This window comes from Trichosurus vulpecula, chromosome 5 (assembly GCF_011100635.1).
Source record: "Trichosurus vulpecula isolate mTriVul1 chromosome 5, mTriVul1.pri, whole genome shotgun sequence".
NCBI lineage: Eukaryota > Metazoa > Chordata > Mammalia > Diprotodontia > Phalangeridae > Trichosurus > Trichosurus vulpecula.
The window spans coordinates 152528223-152551217 of NC_050577.1; the positions used below are offsets into that span (position 1 = coordinate 152528223).

The 22995-nt window shown below is 38.4% G+C and overlaps 1 protein-coding gene across 1 annotated transcript in view; it reads right to left on the reverse strand.

The window, feature by feature from the left end:
• LOC118851095 (membrane-associated guanylate kinase, WW and PDZ domain-containing protein 2-like) overlaps positions 1-22995 on the reverse strand; it is a 389772-nt gene that overhangs the window by 134787 nt on the left and 231990 nt on the right. Inside the window, exons 12-14 of the mRNA XM_036760647.1 lie at positions 12818-13003; positions 10591-10765; positions 1724-1964 (exon numbers count right to left, since the gene is read on the reverse strand). Coding sequence (XP_036616542.1) covers positions 1724-1964; positions 10591-10765; positions 12818-13003 — 602 coding nt within the window. The remainder of the gene's footprint in view (positions 1-1723; positions 1965-10590; positions 10766-12817; positions 13004-22995) is intronic.

Below are 22995 nucleotides of genomic sequence, written 5' to 3' on the forward strand. Positions count from 1 at the left end.
ATCTTTGGCTTTCAGAGAAGATTTCTCCATGACAATGACTTTCTTTTTCTGCTACAATTAATTTATACTAGGTGATAAATAGGTTCAAGGAGATGCCATCTAATCTGGCCAGTGGGAAAAATGTGAATCAAAAACTTCAAACACTCTGGGTCCATTCAAATATATTTGTTTGGGTCTGGTATGTGTCAGTTTACCTGTAAGCATGTTATCAGTACATATAGTTATGATGTTCTGACTTGATCTCCCTGATTCAGCAGCTGTTGAGCATCTCTGTTAATGTGTCAGGGTGTGCGTATGCATGTTTAAAAATTATAGGATTTGCCTATTAGTAAAGTGAGAGTTAATGGCACTTTGCTTTTGCTGTTTCCATGGATTACGGAATATCAAACAGAAACACACAAATCATAATTGATCTTTCATGTTAACAAGCAAGTTCTCTTTTTTAGCTGCCTTTTATTGATTTTTCTTTAGAAATTTTACTTTCGGTATAGAGGTCATCTTCCACAAAGATGATAAAAAAATGTAATCTGATCTAAATACAGATGTGTTTTCTTTATTTAGCTCCTGATGAAGAAGCAATTGAAGGTCCTTTTCCCTTACCCCATTCCATCTCCCCATCTATGAAGTATAAACATTTATAAAAATTGCATTGTTTTGTGTACATGGGGAATGGCTATATTTTGAATTCCTACATTCTTGCCTTGCCTAAAATTTTCAGCATCTGCCCTGAGGGCTCAGTTAAATGCATTTTAACTGGGTTAAGGTATTATGATATCTAAGAATTAGCTGGCACATTACAAGCAGGGCTTAACCCATTTCTCCCCTGTTCCAACCCCTGCACTGTCACACATTAAAGGATAATAAGACCCAGGGTACCCCTAGGGTACTGTCCTAGCCAGTAGAAAACCATAGTTAGTATTTTCTTAAATCATTTTGCTAATTTAAGGAGGCTACAGAAAAATTTGTGGGTTGAGAACAGTAACAACAAAATAATCCTCTAAATTGTAGCAATGGATAATCCTATTGTTTCTAATTCTGATAATGTTATACTTTTCCTTAGAGACTCTAAGGAAAATGGTTTTTAACTTAATTTTTTTAAAAAAATTCTTAAGTTGTATATGAAAATTTTAAAATGAGCATTTCTGTATACAAGAAAGACCAGAGAAGGACATTGTACATGAAACCATGAATTCCTCTTAAGTCTAGCTTGCTTTTTTTTTAAATCTATAACTTCAACATGTAACTTTCAAAGCTGCCCTGCTTGGTTATGCATTCTTCCAGCTTTCTTTCTGTTATCTTCTCGGCATTTAGTAAATGCTTTCATCATCCTCTTTCTTTCTTTCTTTTTCTTTTGTGTGTGTGGGTAATTTATTGCTAGTCTGCTTCCACAACCTCTACCTTCACTGGAACAAAAGAAAAACCTCATAAAACCCCCAAATATCTTATAGCAAATATGCATAGTCAAGCAAAAGAATTTCTCCTACTGGCTATGTCTAAGAAAGTATGTTTCATTCTGTACCTTGAGTCCATTACCTTGGATTTATTTTTAATGGTGAAATCATAAAATTTCGGACCTGGTAGGTTGCTTAGAGCTTTTCTAGTCCAATCCCCTGGGGATGGGGAAACTGAGACCCAGAGTGATGGTGATAATTACATATTTTTCTTTATTCATTTGGATCCAATTCAATAAGTATTTGTCTAATGGCTACTATGTGCAAATTACCTGGGGTTGCCTGTAATCTGATAGAGGATATTGCCTCGTATCTGGAGAATGTTGCCTGTAGTCTAATAGAGGTGGTTGCCTATAGTCCAAGGGTGGTGGCTGCTGATAATCCACTCCTGGGGGGTGCCTGTAGTCCAGTGGGGGCTGTCTGTAGTCTGTGGCTGGCTGCCTGTAGTCTGTAAATGGAGGCTGTCGGATGTCTGGTTTCACATCTTGCCTTGCTTTTACTTCTGACCTATAACTAAACACATCAGAATAATGATTAATTGGGTATCTTAGGTCTTGAAGGGGAGAGAAGGTTGACAGTCTTCAAACATAATCATAAAAGAAGAGTGTAAGGTTTCTCTATCCCTTTCATGATTATAGAGTAAGTAAAATAGTGCTCTAGGCCAAGGCTTCTTAAACTTTTTCCACTCGAGACCCCTTCAGTGCTTCTTAAACTGTGAGTCAAGTCACTAAAACTCTTAGGTTACAGAACAGGTGCCAGCTTGCACTGGAAGAGAGAGTTTTCTCATCTGGAAATTCCCTATACCAAAGAAATTGAACTAAATAGAATGTTTTCTATTTAGCAAACATCATATATATTTTCATCTAAGAATCTAAGAATTCAAAATCAAAACGACAGCTCTACCTGAACAAAGCTAATAGCTTACTCTCAGTTCATAATGACAGAATGACTACAATTTTTAATTAGTATGTGTAAAAGGGCCAGGGATATCACTATGCCCAACTATTTATTGGTTAAAAAAAATTTTAAAAACTCATAGAGCGTTGGCTATATCATGTGACATTTTTCTAGGGATCTACATGTATCTTTAAAATAGCTATTAAATATAATTGTATCCCAATAGGCTAGGTTTTATTACACCCAGTAGTAGTTCATGTTTTGTTTTCAAAGAAGACCAATGGGTTCAAGCCCTTCCTCTGATGCATGCTGGCTGTGCAGTCACTTAACTGTTAGAGAAGAGGTGTCAAACATGAGGGCAATGAGGCTTAACCAGATTAAAAAGTAATTGGGAAATGATTTACAAAATAAATAAAAATAGAATAAAATACTGATAACATGACATTTTAACACTAAGACAAAATGTGGTCCACAGGGAACCTTGCTTATTCTTATGTATATCTATTTGAATTTGACATCACCGTTCCAGACAATTCTCTAAGACCAATTTGTAGAATAGATGCCAGATTGAATTGGTAGAGGGGATTTCCACATCTAGGAGTACCCTCTACCAGTGAAATCATAGGTCCTATCCTTATCCCCATTTCCCCCTTCCATATTCTCAGTTCTTCCTTAATGTAATTTAAAAAAACCAACCAAAAACATTTCTGGTGTACTACCTGTAAGACATGATGCTAGGTGCTGGGGGCAGGGAGCGTGATGGTCCCTCCTTTCAAAGGGTTTATGTTCTCCAACATTATTTCCATGCTTACAACTGTTCCATGCATTGTGTTTTTGAACAATTAATCAAAAGAATTAAGCAGGCTGTGACTGTGCTCAGAGTACATATCAAATAAGATATTAGTAGGAGTACATGATGAAAGAAGGGAGAAGGGTATTAATTCACTGATTTCTCACCTTTTAGAATTTGGGAGCCTCTCATTCTGTGGATGTTTCTATATCTTATAGAGTCACCATCTTAATACATGCAAAAGCAAAGAAAAATCCGACCCCAAACAAGCACACAAACCACTCAAAAAGTTCCAGCTGCTTTGGTGTGTGAAGTCAAGGTGTCACAGTTTGGGAGCTTCTAATTTCCCCCAAAGGGGAAATTCCTAGTACCAAACATTGTAGGGCCACTGAAAAGGAGAACGTTCTCTCCTATTGTGACCATGAATATATAGAGTGCTTAGCTCTCTAGCTCGCTGCTTATTGCCATGGCAACAATCCACAATAAGTCACCCAGAGATTTAAGTACAGAGAGCTGTCATAGGATGCCAAGAGAGGGGAAGAAAGATAACATTTTGTATGATGAGAATTTAATAATCTCACAAAAGCTAAATTTCTAATATTGATATCGAAACAAGGAGGAAGAAAATATTAAGTTCTAAGAAAAAGTTGAGATTTATTACAAAAAGGAAAACACGTAAGGAATTTTTTCCTTTTAGACTAGATGGTCCTTTCACAGTTTGATTAACTCACTGAGAGTGATTTATGTTAGTTTACTGAAAAACCAATATTTGGTGGGAATACACTGAAATTGCCCTCAACAGATGTGGATGGCTCTGAGTCCCTTGGAAAGGTATTTGTAATGCACAATTATTTAAAATTAGCTCTTCTCAACAGATCCCATTTTGGTATTTAACCCTAACAGAGGCAAGAAATGCCTTTTGTGAGTTGCATAATTTAAGCTCTGCTTTGAGGCCCAGCAAGCTGTCCGGGCACCTACTGGGAGCCTGCACAAAGGGAAGAGAATTATTTAAATACTCTTTGAGGAAGATGCTTAGTTATGCAAATGCCTATATTCAACACTTGGAATTAAACTGACTGTCATGTGTGTGTGTGTGTCAAATTTCTCTCTAGAAAAAGTCTTCCTGACTGTTGAGATGTTATATGATATTAAGTTACAATATTGTGCTATAATTTCATTGTTCATATTCTATTTTTGTGAAATTGCTATTATCCTCTCTGTCCAACTAAAGGATTCCAGAGGTATTGCAAAAAAGGTTGATGTTCAAAAGTTTCCATTTAGATCAATAAACATTTTTTAAAAATCTATGTACAAGACAATGTGCTTTATTCTGGGGGATACAAAGATGGGAAGCTAATGGCCTCTGGCCTCAAGGAGTTATTAAGGAATAGCAATAGCTAGAATTTATATATCCCATTAATGTTTGCAGAGAGTTTTATGTGGCTTACCTCATAATATCCTCACAACAGCCCTGTTTTATAGATGAGGAAACCCAGGCTAAGCCATGTTAAGTGACTTGCCCTAGGTCACACTTGGGTCTTCCTGACTAGCTACTGGGGGAAATGACATGTACAAAGATAAGTAAATGCAAAGTATTTCAATAATACAAAATAACTTCAAGAGGGAAAGTGCATTTTTTTTCACTCCAGAAGGGCTTTGTATTGGAGAACTTTGTCTAGAATTAAGTGGGAGATTGTATGATAATAGGTTGAAATAAGAATGGCTTTATGACTGGCCTTTTTATAGTGCTTTAAGGTTATATGGTACTTTAAAAATGCTATTTCAAATTTTATCCTTAGAAAAACCCTTGGAGATGGGTGCTTAATAAAATGTGTCTTGATTAATTGATTACTCTTTCTCACTATACAATATCAACTCTACGAAATCTTTTATCCCACAAATGGATGATAGTGGGGCTAGCATAGATAACAATTCCACTTGGAATTTTTGTAATCCCCTTTCTGCTTTAAATTCTCAGAAGACATTGCTTTTTATATTCCCTTTTTATATAATATATACTATATATATATAATATATATATTATATTATATATGTTATTATATATGTGCTTATAACTACATACATCTTTATGAAAGAGTCTTAAAATTTGAGAAATTAAGATCTTTAATTTGGAGATGGATGGGACAGTAGAGATTAACTAGTTCAAGTCTAATTTTTACAGGTAAGTAAACTAAAACCTAGAGAGGGAAGACAACCTATTTCACACAAAAACTAACAGGATATATTGTTTATTTAGAAAATCAACCTGCAGCCCCTTTTTACCATTTCTTATAGGATCATAGATTCAGAGCTAGAAGTGAATTTAGAGACCATTTTTTTAGATGATGAAAGTGAAGCACAAAGAGTTTTTGACTTGTCCAGAGTCATACAGCTGGCATCTGAGGCAGCATTCAAACCCAGGACTTCCTTATTCCAAGTTCAGTGCCCTGTTTACTATACCACACAATCTCTTTTAGGTACAAACCAATGGAAACAAAATAAGCTACCAATTGCCTATGTTAATGGAGAGGGAGAGTGTCATGGTTAATACAAAACATTGGAAAATTAGGTTTTGGAATGAATTCTATTTGACTTTGAAGTGTGTTATATAATGGTTTGATTTTTTTTCCCTGCAGATTTATCTCCCTAGATAGAATTTGGTTTATTATGACAGTAAGATTATTTTTCACTTTTTGGATACGCACTAACTGGGTGGCGTGGGAAGAGGGAATACATGGGAGGATGCCAACCCACAAAATAGATAATGTCTTCGCAGGTAATTGAGTAACACCATTTTATTGCATTCCATTCTAACGGTACACTTGGCTTAATTCACCAAAAGGGCAGCAGACCACGTGCACATGTATTGATTCAAAGTCACAATGCATCTTTGTTGATACAGAATCTAACCTGATTTGGAAGATCCTTCAGAATGACCCAGAAAAAAAGTAGAAGTTTTTTTCTTGTACGCTTGAGAAAAAACCACTGCAGCTGTTGGGTAGGAGCCAGCAGTAAGGGAGGGGCCACCTTTTTATGTGTGTGGAAGTTGGCCTGAATTGAAGAATTGTCTGGATATGAGCAAGGATTTAGGATGTCAGTTTACCAGCAACACCAGTGCTGATTCTCAATTAAAAACCTAGCAATGCTTGGAGTTAATAATCTATAGCACTTTGAGTGATTTTGGACTAAAGAAACAAGAAAATCTGGGTAAAGATGTGAGATTGATCTATCTATCCATCCATCTATCCATCCATCCATCTATCTATCCATCCATCCATCCATCCATCTATCTATCTATCTATTCATCTGTCTATCCATCTATCTATCTGTCTGTCTATCTATCTATCTATCTGTCTCTGTCTATCTGGAGATATATATGTATATATCATCACATACATATATATATGTGTGTGTGTATACATATACACACACACATCTACAAACATGTATACAGGATGTTCCAAAAGTCTTAGTGTTGTTTTAAGCTACTGAGGCTCGAGTTTTTAAGCCTTATGTAACACACACACACACACACACACACACACACACACCCATGCACACATATGTGTACTGGGTGTTCCAAAAGTCTTAATAAAGTTTTAAACTATTACAGCTTAAGCTTTAAGTGTATGTGAGTATATGTGCAACACACATATACATATCATATGTCAATAAAGATAAAAATAGTGCTGTTAACTATTAATCCTAGTGTGTAGGAAATGTTTTGTTGTAAAACAAAAAAAGTTGAATAGACCATTGTGAGATTGTCGCATGTGGGGCCAGTGGCCACAACCAATAATCTTCCTGAATGGAGGCCGATTCAGTATGAGATCAGCATATGGAAGGAGGTATGAACTCCCTGTGTCCAGAGGAGTGTGATTTTAGAAGGGCATAAGTGATTCTGGCAGAGCCAAGAGGAGGAGCTGGCTCAGTGACTGGTGGGGCCTCTTCCACTAAGTTTTAAATGAATACTAGAATGAGCCAAAGGATCTGATGAGATGACACACTGCCAGAGCTAAGTCATGCGAGGTTTATTTCAGAGGCATCCAGGATTTACTCTTGACTTTCCTGGTTCCACCCTGCCTCCTCTCCCCCACTTCCCCCTCCCCCCTGCCCCTCTACCACCTCTACCACGCAGAGTTTCCCTTTTAGGTTATCTTCCATCTATTCTGCCTGCATCTTTGTGTATCTGGCATTTCAATAATTCAATAAACATTTATTAAGAACTTACTATGAGCTAGGCACTGTATTAGGAACCTGCAGCCCTGAGGTCACATGCTGGGTCCTTGGGTGCATTCTTTTGACTGAGTTCAAGTTTTATTAAGGGATTTGTTCTGTGAAATTTGGATTCAGTCAAAGAGCTGCACTTGAGGACCTAGAATGCCATATGTGGCCTCAAGGCCTCAGGTTCCCCTCTCCTGGTAGGGGTACAAAAAGAGGCAAAAGATAGTTCCTGTCCTCAAGGAGCTTACAGTCTAATTGTGGAGACAACATGCAAACAAATATATATATAAAGCAAGCTCCATACAGGATAAATAGGAAGTAATTAAAAGAGGGAAAATACTAGAATTAAGATTTAGGGAAGGCTTCCTGTAGAAGGTGGAATTTTAGCTGGGACTTAAAGGAGGTGAGTAGTTGGAGTGGAGGAAGGAGAACATTCCAGACATTGGGGACAGCTAGAGAAAATGCCAGAGCGAGAGATGGAGTGCTTTGCTAATGGAACAGCTGGGAGGACAGTATCAGTAGCTAGAAGAGTACATGGGGCGGAAGGTGAAAGAAGACTAGAAAGTATTAGGGGGCTAGGTTACAAAGGGCTTTGAAGACCAAACAGAGCATTTTGTATTTGTTTCTGGAGATTATTGGAAGCTCCCGTATTTATTGAGTAAGTGAGGGAGAGAAGGGACGTGATCATACCCATACTCTAAGAAAATTCCTTTAGTGGCTGAATGGAGAATAGATTATACACATTTCCTTAAAAATTGTCCCCCCCCACCTCCCAATTAGAATGTTAGCTCCTTGAGGGTAGGCAAAGCTTTTAAAAATTTTTTCTTTCTATTCCCAGCACCTAACATAGTACTAAACACATCTGTCCAACTCTTTACCTAGTAAACTCTAAATAAATGACAGATTCATCTGTGAAATTCTTATCTTTGCCATTTGTTCTACAGGCTTCAGTAACTTTTCTATCCAGGCTTTTAACTCTCTCTCCCCCCTCTCCTCCCCACCATATCATGTAAATGTCTAAGGCTGATAGACATTTGTTTTCTGTGAAGCCAATGGAAGGAATCGGAGTAGAGCAAAACACCTGGAAATAACATCTGGGGTATGGGAACAATATTTGCTTTGCAACAGTGCAAGTGAATTCTGATCATCAAAAAGATGTTCTCACTCCAACTTCTCCAGTATGGGAGGCAGTGATGGAAGGCAGGTGCTTTGGAAATATGATTATTGAAAAGATCATTGAGGATTTTATATGTTCCCACAGCGCACTATTCCTTATCTTTGGCTAAAGGAAAAAAAATTTAAATGTGCTTTAAAATTTACATTATTTTCAAATCCTATCACCACTTCCAATTATATGGGGGATACATAATAATGTTCTAAAGCCCACAGTTTTATCTATCACTCTTTCCCTTGAGCTCAAGGTGGCATACACACTGTCCTCCTAAGTTTTCCTTGTAAATATTCCTTCCTAGTAATGGGTATCACAAACCTAATTACCACTATTTACATACTTTGTACATGGGATGAGCAACTGTCATTACAGTATCCATCATTTTTTCCCCTAGAAACTTCAAGAGAGATGAATTCTGCCCTGGCAAACTTTTGCAGGATCAAACAATGCTGACTGCCTAATTTAAATCCTTCGACTTACTGCATAAGACCATCATCATTCTCATTGGTCCAATGCTTTTTTTGTACCCAGATTTATGTTTCTCAGCTGCTGATAGTGATCCCTTTTACCTTCTTCAGACTGAAGAAAGATACTCCCTTCTTGTAAAGAAATGTGTGCTGGTTGACTTTCTTGTTGTTCCTCATATAATGACATGTACTGTGCCTGACACATAGTAGGCACTTAATAAATGCTTGACTTGATTTGAAATTTCATCTCCCATCTTCAGGCCTTTTCAAAGCTCATCCCCATGGGGTCTGCATTGCTCTTTCTCCTCCCAGCTACCTGTTAGACTCCCTAGTTTCCTCTGAGATTCACTCACATGCCACTTTTTGTATGAAGCTCTTTCCGATTTCAAAAGCTACTAGTACTTTACCTTGTATATTATCTTATGCTCTCTTTACATATAGATATATGCATATGTAATTAATTATGTGTGTACATGCAGTTTCTCTGATAGAATGCAGGTTCCTTGAGAGCAAAGTCTGATTCATTTTTGTCTTTTAATCCCCATCACCTAGCATAATGCCTGGCTTAATAAATGCTTGCTTATTTAGCAGAGTGGGTTCTTAATAAGTGAATGAATTAAAAGAAACTTTTAGTAAGCACTTACTTAGTGCCAAGAATTGCTTTGTTTGATTGATTGTGTGGACCCTAATTAAGGCCTACCCAATGCTTCCAAAGCCCAGAGTACTTGACGTCAGTCTAATGGACTTTTGCCGTTCATTTATAGCTAAAGAAGTTCAGCTGGATATACTTTGTATGTCTGCAAGTCATGGCTGGGACATTCTCTGTAGTGATAAATTCAAGGGTGTCAACGATTATGAGTGGGACAGAAGCCTCTCTGCCTTTCAATTTAGAGTTGTCCAAGTGCAAAGTAAGAAAATAGAGCAATTCAGAGATTCTGGAGCATTCTCCTTAGGAAACATTACCCTTGACCAAAGGTTCATGATCTGGGGTGTGTGACTTGGTTTTTCTTTGTTAAATATAATTAGTTTATTTTTTCTTATTTTTTAATTTTAATTTTTAATTAATTTTTTAAATTTAAAAAATTTAATTAGTTTTTAATATTTACTATTTATTTTTTTTCATGCATTTAAAAACATTATTCTGACGAGTCCATAGGTTTCACCAGAATATCAAAAGAATTCATGATGTAAAAAAGGTTGAAAACCTCCATCCTAGACCAAGCTGCTTCCCAATTAGGAATGCTCCCGTGAAGGCTAGAGCGAGGGCTCATGTCTCATAAGGGATTTTGAGAAGTTCTTAAAATAAGTTTCTCCATCACAAGATTTTTATGAAGCAGGTGCAGACATCACTGTTTTCATTCTTAGAAATGAGGAGACTGGAACACTGAAAGTCAAGAGATGGATGAGCTGGGCTTTTAAAAATAATAAGGGCCGTAAGATCAAAATGCTGCTTAGGGTAAACATAGCTTACATCTGAAGGAACTGGAAACAACCCAAATCTTGTAACTTGTAAATCCCTAATTTAGCAAACTTTGTCTCATTTTTCTTTTCCCCTGCTATCTGGAAGTGAGGCGCCTTAGAGATGCTTACCTGTTTTCATGTCCTTGCAACTGCAGGGGCTGGGGTGGAGGCGGCTGAGTGACAGGGCTGTTAGGGGCCACAGGACTTGGCTGGGCCAGCGGACTCTGCTGAGCTGTGGGGCTGTGCTGCTGGGCCATGGGGCTCTGTTTCTCGGAGCTGGGGGCAGATGCTGGACTGTTCAGTTCTGAAGAATGAAAGTCAAAGATGAAAACCCAGTCACGTAGGCATTAGAAAACAAGACTCAGGGAGTCGAGAATGATCATTTTCTGCTACGGGCCACCTTGGAAATTTTTCACCTCCTGACTTTGGTTATTTTGGTTTCCTGGTTAGATTTCTAAAACAGTGAGAATCAGCCTCATTGATATTCTCTATTCCCTGAAATAAGAAACTCTCTTTCAACAATTACTCTCACTGATGTGAGTATCATTTAAAGATCATTCAATCAGGACAAACGGCAAAAGTTGTTTTTTTTTTTTTAAATGATTTCTGGTTTTTTTTTTTTTTAAGGACAAACTAGGGACATTGGCAGTTTTAAAAATGACTTTGAGTGGCACATTTTAGTTCACTATGGATGACTCATATTGGGGTCAAGGTCTCAGCCATGGGCATTTGGACAGGAGTGGTAAATTCTATTTCCATTTTAAACTTTAGTTAAGGATGTTGGAACCAGTCCTGTCACAAATGAATACTTTCCAGATTGGTTTTGTCATTAGCTGTATTCAGTGACCAGTAACTCAACTCTGGGATTCCACAGTTCTACAGACAGAGACAAAAGAACATCTGGGCATATAAAGATCCCATGAGCTATTTCTTTAAAAAATATTTGGTAGCTTTAATCTTTTTCATAATTTGTTAAGGTTTCAACTGTAATTACTTTTGTGTATTGGGACAAGAGAAGAAATTGGCATATTTCACACTGAGAACGCATTAACTTGGTTTAGATTTTCAATAACCGATCTTTCTCAAATGGATTGAATCTCCTTTAAATAGTGGAGAGGCAATGTGGTATAGTGGATAGAATGCTGAGCTTGAAGTAAGCAAGACTTGGGTTCAAATTTGACCTCTATCATTTATTAGCTGGGTGACTTATGGACAAATTGCTAAATCTCTCTGAGATTCAGGTAGCCAAAAAAAAAATCCTCTCCAATATTTGTAGAAAAGTTAATTGTGTTTTCAGGCAATATCATATTTTCATTAATGATGTTCAGACATTATTTTTAGTCATTTCATGATGAATAAGTAGGTAGATAAAAGGAGAATATCTACTGATAGCTTCTTTGAAAATGATATATACTACACTCTCTTTTCTGATTCTTCTGGATTGATTTGCAAAACCAGGTGACTAGTGATTCAGTGTCTGCTGTGACAGTGTTAGACTGCACTCAGAGGAAGTTAGACCAATGGCAGAGGGACATCTAAATAAAACAGATGACAATGAGCTAGGTAATTACATCAACTTCTGTATAAGACACTGTGCTACTGAGATGCAATTCCAATCTCATTAGGCAGGGAGAAGCCAGCCCCTCCCCGCTCCTCCCCCCCCACCCCCCCCCCCCCCCCCCCCGCCTGGGGCGGGAGGGTGGGGGGGGGGATGTTGAATTCATACTCCAGACTTTGTTATCTGTTGAGAAACTGCCCTAAGTTGTAAGAATGGTGACACTCTTCCAGGCCTCAGGATGGAGCCATTGTTTCACAATGAGTTTTCAAAGGCTAAGTGGAAATTCTGAATCTGTGATATATAAACTTTTCCTATATGGGAAAGAGCTGCCCAGTCTCTGTTGATTTACCATAGTTTCCTCCAGGTCTTCAAGATTGATCTAGCCAAATCTGATGTAAGAAGAATTCTCCAGACCTCAAGTACTATGCATACCAAGCCATTTTTTCAGAACTGTAGTTCTCTCATTGATGTTCAACGGGCCTCAGCATTCAACAACATAATGACTCTTCTCTGAAATTGCAGTACTAGTCATACTACAAGGAACAGCTGAATAACTGATTGCATCTGGGTTTAAAATGTTTTGACTACAAAGTCACTGAACTTGTTCCATGAAAGAAATTAGTTAAGATCTATAAGAAGTCAGGCAGTAGTTAAGGGAAACTGCAAATAACAACAGCTTACTGATACTGTACTGACAGCAACTATGTAGACCCCATGATAACAGCAAGCAAGTCAGGAACAACCACCTCTATTGGATGGGTTCCAATGACTCTGTGAGGATATGTTAAGGCTACTTACCCTCCTGAGGAATGATTCGAAGAGTTACGCTAAGACCTGCATCTTTAATGAGCTTGACAATATCTGCATGAGGCATGTTGATGATAGATTGGCCGTTCACAGCTAATATCCGGTCTCCAACTTTTAGTTTTGCACAGCGATCAGCTGGACTTCCATCAATAATACGGCCAATTTTATGCGGCACAGCTAAGAAGAAACCCACAACAATTGTTACTAGTGATACTAGAAAAAAAATGCATCTCTAAGTCCCATCCCATCAATGGGACACCAGTATTCACTCTTGAGGAGTTATATTTGTTTACAGAAATCTCCATCTCCTCTCCTGAGTATCATTTAATGAATGGTCCTAAAAATAGAATTTCAAACTTTACATGTCACATAGTGAGCAATCTACCAATTTCAAACACAGAATTTATTGCCCTCAAAGAGATTAGATTCTAGTTAATACACACACACACACACACACACACACACATACACACAAAATGTAGCAAATACCAGGAAAGTCATTCTCTCTTTACATTTCTTTCCTCTTGAGTGGAGTAAAGAAGAAATGAATAGACATTAAGATGGTTGGTAGCTGGTGAGCTGAGAAATAGTTATGAGAAATTTAATTTCTGATTTCACCTACCAAGATAGAGGTTAAAGGAAGCAGATGTCTAACTCTATCAGTTTTTACTGAGTAGTTCAGCAATTCTGCTAGGACTCAGTACATGTGTATATGTATCTTTTTTTTTTCTTTTAGAGGCATGGAGAGGTACAAACTTTCCTCCAGAGTTAAAGAAGCAACATCATAGGATTTAGAATTGTAAAGGACCCTAGGAACCATGTAGTCACCTTCATTTTACAGCAGAGGAATATCAAGGTCCAAGAAGGACAAGGCATTTGTTCCATGTCACGGAGATGAGATTCAAATCTATTCCCTCTTAAAACAAATTTAGTATTCTTTCTACCACAGCTTCCCCTGGTTCATCTTCCTTTCCCTATTTTCCCCTTTAAGGCTTTAGAGAGCAGGAACAGTGAAGAAGCAAGTTTTAGAAAATCAATGAGAAATGGCTATTGGTTTATTCATGTTTTGGATAGACAGGGACTGATTTCATCTATAAGAAGAGCTTAAGAAACAAGAGTTTCATTTTATAGCTGTGTTTATTTTTCACTATCTGTAGGTTGCTTATATGACAGATAAAATCCTAACACTGGCAAAAAAAAAATTGCAGGGTAAGGGGGAGGGTGGGTGGGGAATGAGCAAATTCATGAACCAGGGCTATTTTTTCTATGGTCTGGGATAATTGATAGAATATGAAAATATTGATTCAACTCAAACTCTGCTATAAAACATATAATGTGTGAAAATTCAAACATTTCCAGTTTATTGATGGGACTGAATGGATTTTAAAAAAGATAAGAAATTTTATTTAAAATCATGATTACCATAGAGTACTGGAATTAGAAGTTGTGTAAGAGGTCACTTAATCAAACTCATTTCAATATATTTGCTGATTGTTCCTCCTTGTGGACATTTCGTTGGTATTTAGTATAAAAAAGTTAGCTGGCATTTGGTATTAGCTGGTTGAATTGTTCAGTCCTTATTCATAAACATGTACATTTTCTTCCTTCCTATAAAATCTTCCCTCTGAGTTCAGTATCTGTAGGTGGACATGTACATGCACAGGCACGAATCCCTTCTACACTAAGTACAGAGGTTACCTCTTCTGGTGTTAAACTGTACAAAAGCCACTGTGACTGGATTAGCAGGAAGTAATGCTTACATAGAAGAAGTAGCTTGCTTGCTTACAATATCAAACAGAGCAAAGTACCCCAAAAAGTCAACACTGAGAGATTGCTTCATGTTAGGTCAGCAAGAGGGCATTTTTGTGACTACAGCCCCAAATCCCAAGAGGCCAATTTCTGTTGTTGTTTTTTTTTCTTCCTGGCTTCAGTGGAAGCTAATTCAAGAAAACTGCCCCTCATAGAAGGTGGCCACATTGATCTCCACCAACGAGGAACAAAACTCATACAAATGGGCTTTGGGGCTTTGGGTTATGTTCAGAAAACACAATGCTAGGACTACAGAGACAAAAATATAATAATCACTGTCTTCAAGAAGCTTACATTCTATTGGGGGGAAGGGAATACAAATTATAAATAACTAAATAGTGTATACAAATTAATGTGTAACACATTGCTATAGCTACATTCTGTAGCACATTCCCACAGAGATGTGAGACGTCAGACACGGCTAGAACAAACTGAATGGGCTCTTTCCTAGAATTCATTGGTTTGTGGGAGAGAATTCTGGGGAAGAAGAAAAAGAAAGGTAAAGAGTATCTGTTTTCTGTAACAGAGGGTGTGAATGGGGGAAGGGCAGGCATATAATTCCTCTAGGGTCCCCTAACTCTTACACATCTTGTTGTAGAAGATGGTAGCCTAAAGCTAAGAACTGGACCCTTTGCCCAGACCAAGAGCTAATGGGGAGTGAAGAGCAGGGAGGGAGAGTTTTCCTTCGCCTCTCCTTGCCTATTGAAGGTGGACTTCCCTAAAAGCTTATATTAAACTGGTAGATGATCTCTTTCTGGTCCCCCTTCTTTCAGTAGAGGGGTAAAATTTAGGAAAAGTGGGCAGTTCTGTCACCTGTCACAGGCAGCTCAGGCAGCTGTTTCCTTACAAATGATTTGCTCCTCAATTGCTTACCATTACTGTTATTACTTATGAGTCTGTTTCCTCCTTTAAATAAATGAAAAGAAAGTGGCTGCCAAATCCTTGTCTGGTGTAATGAATGATGATATTGAATAGAAAATGAGAGAGGGAGAGCCTTTTGCCCTTGGAGAGAAGGATATATAGTTCCCTACTCATAGGGAGTCGTTTGGAAAGTGGCGAAGGAGCTTCTTGGGATCTCATGGGAGAAAGTGAATCAACAGTTTAAAAAAATCCATAGATCAAAGATTCTTAAACTGGGCTCTGTGAACTTGGATGCAAGAAGATTACATCTTTATTTTTACTAACCTCTGGATTTCTTTGTGATCCTATATATTTTTCTTAATGTATCAAAAAACCAACCAAAACAAAACCCTTTATTTTGAGGAGTCCATAGGCTTTTAGGGCAGGGAGGTGGCACAGTGTTGGGCCAGAGTGTTGGGCCTGGAGTCAGGAAGACCTGAGATCAGATTCAGTCTTAGACAATTATTAGCTGTGTGACTTTGGGCAAGTCACTTAATCCTGTTTCCCTTAATCCAATTTTCTCATCTGTAAAGTGAACTGCAGAAGGAAATGGCAAGCCACTTCAGTATCTTTGACAAGAAAATCCCAAATGAGGTCACGATGAGTCAGAAACAACTGAACCACAATAACCATAGGCTTCACCAGACTCCCATTGTCTTAGGCTGAGGAGCAAGCTACTGAATAAGCTAGGATCATGGTGTTGAAAGTATTGCAGTAGAACACAGCTTAAATAAGAATTCTCTAGCATCCAATCCCAGATCTCACTTGATCTTGCCAGGGAGATGAATCAACGTGTATTTCTACACACTGTACATACCTAGGAACTTTATTACATATACTGCCTAGTCCTAGCAGCTGCCTTTTAACTATGTGGACCTATTACAAGTGGCAAGTGGTAGAGTCTAGCTCTAAGCATCTTCCTTACAGAGGGGACCTAGGGTACCCTGCCTGAGTTACATGAGGGAGCCTGGAAGTTTGATACCATGCCTGCCATGTAGCTACATGTGGGGTCCTCTCCTTTATGCAAGAATTAGAAGATTGCAGGTATCCAGTATATCTTATTTAGTCCCTATACTCGGGGTGGATTTGTTAACAAAGGCAAAATAATTACAAGAGGGAGAAGGTGCTAATAACTATGGGGAAGGAGAGCAGGACAGGAAATGCCTGAGGTAGGTAGGAAGTGCTATCTGAGCCACGCTTGAAGGAAGCTCAGAATTCTATAAACCAGAGGTGAACAAGCAGAAAGTTCCAGACAGAAGGAATATCTGGGCAAAGACACAAAGGCACAGGGAAATGGGAATATTTTTTGCAGTGAGGTTTCATGCCAATTTGACTGCATTAGAGAGTAGTGTGAAAAAAGACAAGAGAGGTAGATGGGAGTCAGATTGTAGAAGGCTTCATAGGTCAGGCTGAGGATATTGGACTAGAGAAAAGAAGGAGCCATTGAAGATACCAGAGGGCATATATATATATATATATATATATATGTGTGTGTGTGTGTGTGTGTAAAATGATCAGATCTGGTTTTAGTGTAAGGTACTGCACGCCATATTTCTATTACATCAAGGTTTTGATTCCAGCTCTGATACTTAATCATTTACATGACCAGGAAGGTTAGTCTTACTTTCCTCATCTATAAAATGAAGGCGTTAAATTAGTCTCTAAAATCCCTTCTGTAATGGTAATGTAAAAGGCAAGATCTTTCCCATCCATTAATAGGCCCGTGTGACCTTGCTTAAGTCACATGGAAGCCTAAGTCACATGAGTTTGAGTCACATGAAGCCTGTGGTGGGAGGAGCTTGCAGAAGGGGTGGAGCAGAGCTGACAGGAAGTTGGTCAGAGCAGTCATTGCTGAGAGAGAGAGAGAGAGAGAGAGAGAGAGAGAGAGAGAGAGAGGAAGCAGGTAGTTAGCTGTGAGTGAGAGAAGGGCATTTTGCTTGAGCGTGTTTGTTTGTGGGAAGGCCCTGACAGAGGGAAGGCTTAGGGATGTCGGTGCCCCCTGCATTGCTGATGTGTATAGATTCCTTTGTTGCTATGATGGATCTGGCTTTCTGGTGTTTCAATAAATGTTTTGACTCTGTCTTCCGTGTGGAGAGTCTGTTCTATTTTGCGATTCAGAACTACGCCGGCATATGCATAGCCACTGTAGGCTCTGGATCGCATTGGTGCTACACCTTCCTACTCTAAATCCTTTTTGCTGTTGTTGTTCAGTCATGTCTGACTCTTTGTGACCCTATGGATCATAGCAGACCAAGACCCTCTGTGGGGTTTTCTTGGCAAAGATACTGGAGTAGTTTGCCGTTTCCTTCTTCAGTGGATTAAAGCAAACAGTTAGGTTAAGTGACTTGTCCACGGTCATGCAACTAGTAAGTGTCTGAGGCTAGATTTGAATTCGGGTCTTCCTGACTCAAGGCCCAGCACTCTATCCACTGAGCCACCAACCTGACTCCACTCTAAATCCTATGATCTATTTTACATTATCTATGTTTCTGAGGTGATTGTGCATTAAAACACAAATGATCAAAACACACAAACATAGACTAAGTGAATTTGGAAGTTTCCTAAATACTCTAAGACTACACTATTAGTCCCTGATCATATTGATAAAGTTCCTTAGTCAGCATTTAGTCAGATTACAGGTGATTGGCCATCAGATGAAGACAGCTGAAGGGAGCTGGGAAACTCCTAGTCCTCCTAGTGAGGGTCGGTTACACCTCTTTGTGGCATAAAGGAGTAAACTGGTCTCATTCTCTGGAGCTGTCAGTTTCAGGGCCTACTCTTGTCCTTTAATTTAATATTCTAGTTCAGGGAAGTGAGGAAGATTTTTATAAAAATGGAGGAAGAGAGGAGAAACTCATATTTATTAAGCCCTCATTATGTACCGGGCATGGTGCTAAGTGTTTTACAAATATTACCTTGTGAGGTAGGTACTATTATTATCCCCATTTTTTAACAGTTGAGGAAACTGAGGCAAACAGAAGTTAAGTGACTTGGCCAGGGTCAAACAGCTACTTAAGTCTATGAGATCAAATTTTAATTTAGCTCTTCCTGACTCCAGGCCCAGATTTTTATCTCAGCTGGACCCAGGGAAAGATTAGTTGGAAAACCTTTTTAACCCATTTTAATTATCAGAAGAAAGGTTTGCTGCAAATATACCTGTTAACATTATTAGTACAATTCTGAGATTCCCTGAAAGAATTGATTGAGTGACTGTATATCTTCAGGTCACTCAGACTCTTTCAGCGATATGTCAATTTTATTAGGATGTTTATATCATGTCCTACATAGCAAGAAACCAAGATCAGAAGGCCACCACTTAGAACAATGATTAATTGGCTACCTGTTGTAAACCACAAGTTGAATTAGTCAAGAAACAATATTTAAAAAATGCAACTAGTAAATGAAAGGTACTGGGATGGTGTTATAATAGCCTTAATTGACATTTACTTTAATAAAAACAGTATTTTAGAAAGTCTGGCACCTGAAGGATTTCAATTTACATTAACTAAAATTTCCCTGCTCATGAAAGTATATCAAGATTCTGGTCTAGATCAAGTCCTCAACAAGTGTGAAGATCAGAGTAGGTTCTTCCTGAACAAAATAGTTTAATTTTCTCCATAATGAGGTTCCCTAAGGTCATGACATAAGTGCATCTTGTGCATCTCTAATGCAATCACAAAGCAACAACTAGGTGTTGACCTTGGTTGCTGTCACTCATCCTTTCCAACCTTTTACAGAAATATACCAACTCATTAGTTTTCTGAGAATAAGGACTCTCAGGTAACTGTTGTAACTCAATCCACTATCACTCTAAGATTGCTTGCCTCTCTAACCTGTGATGTCAGGCAAGAACAACATATTAAGCCTTTATAGTAAGTAGTCTTACTGACTTAACAAAGCGCTGGGTCCCTGGATATTTGGGGAAAGTGGACACCTTGATATTAGGATTTGGACATGAAGATTCTGGGGGAAACAAATAGAGATAACATGATATGGTGTATGAAATTTCACTTTAGGTTCAAAATCTGATGTGATGAGCTTTCTTGCACTCAGGGTGGTTTAGTGTTAAAAGAAATCCAAAACAATTTTTGTTCTTGATTCCTCCTATGGGAAGAACCATAATATATGCCTCTGGAGTACATACATACATACATGCATGCAGACATTTGTTGTTGTTCAGTTGTGTCTGATTCTTCATGACCCCGTGGATCATATCTTGGTAAAGATACTAGAGTGGTTTGCCATTTCCTTCTCCAGTGAATTAAGTGAAACAGAGGTTAAGTGACTTACCCAGGGTCACATGGCTAGTAAGTGAGGCTGCATATGAACTCAGGTCTTCCTGACTTAAGACAGTGCTCTATCCACTGAGCTATCTAGCTGCTTCACATACATATTACACACACATATATAGATATACATATACATACATATATATATACATATTTGTGTGTGTGTGTGTGTGTGTGTGTGTGTGTGTGTGTGTGTTTTGCAAGAGGGGTGGATTAACCTATGGCAGGAAGGGATAGGGTAGTCCTTGAAGCACATACAGCTATTCCTTGCCTTGTTTAAATTCAAAATGATTATATATAATCTTGGGAGGACCCTGTTTCCTGCCATATGTAACCTCATGACTGATATGTGTGATTCCAAAAAACCTTCCAGTTGGGTATGGAGTGGGAAAAACTGGTGACTCAGTTATTGCTGAGCCCTAACTGAGTGGGTATATGAAAAGGGCTAACCACCTCTTCCCCACTTTCTTTCCCCTGAGGCTGTCAAGGAATCAGGACTACCATGAGCTGCCACCCCCTCTCCCCTGGTGAGAGCTAGTTATAGGAGACAACCAGTTACACTACCTTCCACCTGGCTATGGCAGCCATGAGCACATGGATCTCTTTTCACTTGTGTGTGTTCTTACTTGATCATAGGCTAACAGGTATTTTGAGATGGAAAGATTCTCCAAGATTTCATGTAGTTGCTTGGACCAAAACCAAGCAGGGAATATCTGCATGCTTTAAGGCCAGTTCATTCCTAATCTCTCTCTCTCTCTCTCTCTCTCTCTCTCTCTCTCTCTCTCTCTCTCTCTCTCTCTCTTCTCTTCTCTTCTCTTCACACACACACACATATTATATGTGTATTCATATGGTCTAGAACTGTGCTTTCAATGGTATGGACTACTACTACATATAAGCTGTCTGTATCAATGGAATTCAACAATTCAACTATTATCTAAAGAGTTCCCTGGGGGGGGGGGGAACTCAGAAGTTAAGTGGCTGGAACAGGTTTGGACTGCTATTATACATCTGAGGCCTGACCTGAACCTGGGTGTCACTGATGACAAGGTCAGGCCACTGCCCTCTTTGCCATGTTCCTTCTCTAGAACATGGCCTGACCGTGCCACCTCCCCACTTAAGAAGCTGTCCTCCATTTGGCATTTAAAGACTTTCACAACCTGGTTCTAGCCTATCTTTCCAAACATACGTTCCTTTTCATGTATTCTATAATCCATCCAATCTAGCCGACTTGCTATCATCCCCATCACTCCTTTTCTCAATTCTGTGAGTTTGCATGGACTCTTCCCCCAGGCCTGGAGTGCATTCTCTCCTTACCTTACCTAGTTTCCATCAAAATTCAAGTCTAGCCTACTTCCTACCATGAGGCCTTTTTCCCCATTAAATTAATTTTGTTTTATTTTGTATATATTTTGTATCTTCTTATGTGTATAAATGTTGGTTTCCCTGATAGAATGTAAACTCTTTGAGGGCAAGGACTGTGGCACTTTTGTTATTGTATCCCTATTCCTTAACATACTGACCCACAGCAAGCATTTAATAAATGCTGGTTGATTATTATATTTTTACAAAACATATCTAACACACTTTGTAGAGCAGCTCACACTAGGGAAACAATGTTATACTAGAATATTCTATGGATGAAATTGTTCTTTTTGACACTGCACCATCTACTACTTATTTTATGTATATATACATACATACACACACACATATATATGTATACATATACACACATATATGTATATATGTACATATATATACACACATTATATATATACATTATGTGTGTGTATATATGTGTATATTATATATACACACATTAACATAAAGTCAACTAAAGCATGACACTGTTGCACTAGATAACCTACACCCAAATCCTGTGCTTCTTTGCTCTTATAACTTCACAGCTGCAAGGATCAGTGATGTCCCTTCTCTTTGGTTGTTGGCTTTCTGTGCTTCAACTTTGTTATGTGGTTGATTTGAACCATAAGAGCTGCTTTAACTCTGGTATACACACATGGTATGTGATAGTGCGAATCAATGACATCTTGTAAAGACTTGATTTGTTCCTTTAGTGAAAAAGCGTATGTTGAGTAACGATTGAGCGCTCAATACATTGTATTTGGTCCTTTGGAGGAGCAGAAAAAAAATGGAGAGTAGGGTCTTTGTCCTTGAGTTCCTTATTGACAATTAGAATTGATTCTTTGAGGGCTCTTGCAACCAGCAGAGCCCTGATACAAAATATTTTCAAGGCCTTCTTTCTTTCATATCTCTTGTGGTACTGCTTATCCTTTGCTCCACTTCTGAGACACAAAAAGTATGGCATTAGATGACTCACATTCGAGTTTAATTATCTCAGGATTAATAGAGTCTACAAGGTGGGCTTACACATGGATGGATATATTAGCAGAGGGAAGTGAATGCTGCACAGGTTACAGTCAAACTAATGAGTGAAGAGTATCATACATAAATGAAGATGACAAAATAAAATATGAAATATGCTTCAAAGGACAACTACAGAAACTCTCATTAGCTTAGTCTTTTTGAGCTGTGCCAAATTTTTTGTTTGTTTTTTTGTCCCCCCAGCATGTCATTGGTTTAGAGAGAAGCAAAAAAGACAGTCTGGGCCCAAATTCGCAAAAAGATATAAAGAGAAATGATTTCATTTAAACTGTTGTTGTTTTTATTTTCGTTTAAAGAAAATCCTTGAGGACAGTCTATCATTTGGATTTAAAGGGTTCTTTGCAATGATAATTTAGCTCAACTACTGAGAATATGGGGTTATGGCAAAAGGTTTAATCAACAGTTAGTGAACACATTTTTAGTGGTCATTGGCTATATGTGTCACTGTGCTAACAGTAATAGTGATAATAATGATGACAGCTAGCATTTACACGGTGCTTTATGATTTACAAGGTGGTTTACAGATATCTCATCCTCACAGCAACCTTGGGAGGTAGGCGATATTATTTCCCTAATTTTACAGATGAGAAAACTAAGGCAGACAAAAGTTAAGTGACTTGCCCAAGGTCACACACCTGTCAAGTGACTGAAGCTAAATTGAAACTCAGGGCTTCCTGACTCCACCACTGTGCCACAAAGCTAAAAAGATACAGCCTTGGGACACAAGGACCTTACTGTCTTGTTGGGGAGACAGGGGGAAAATAA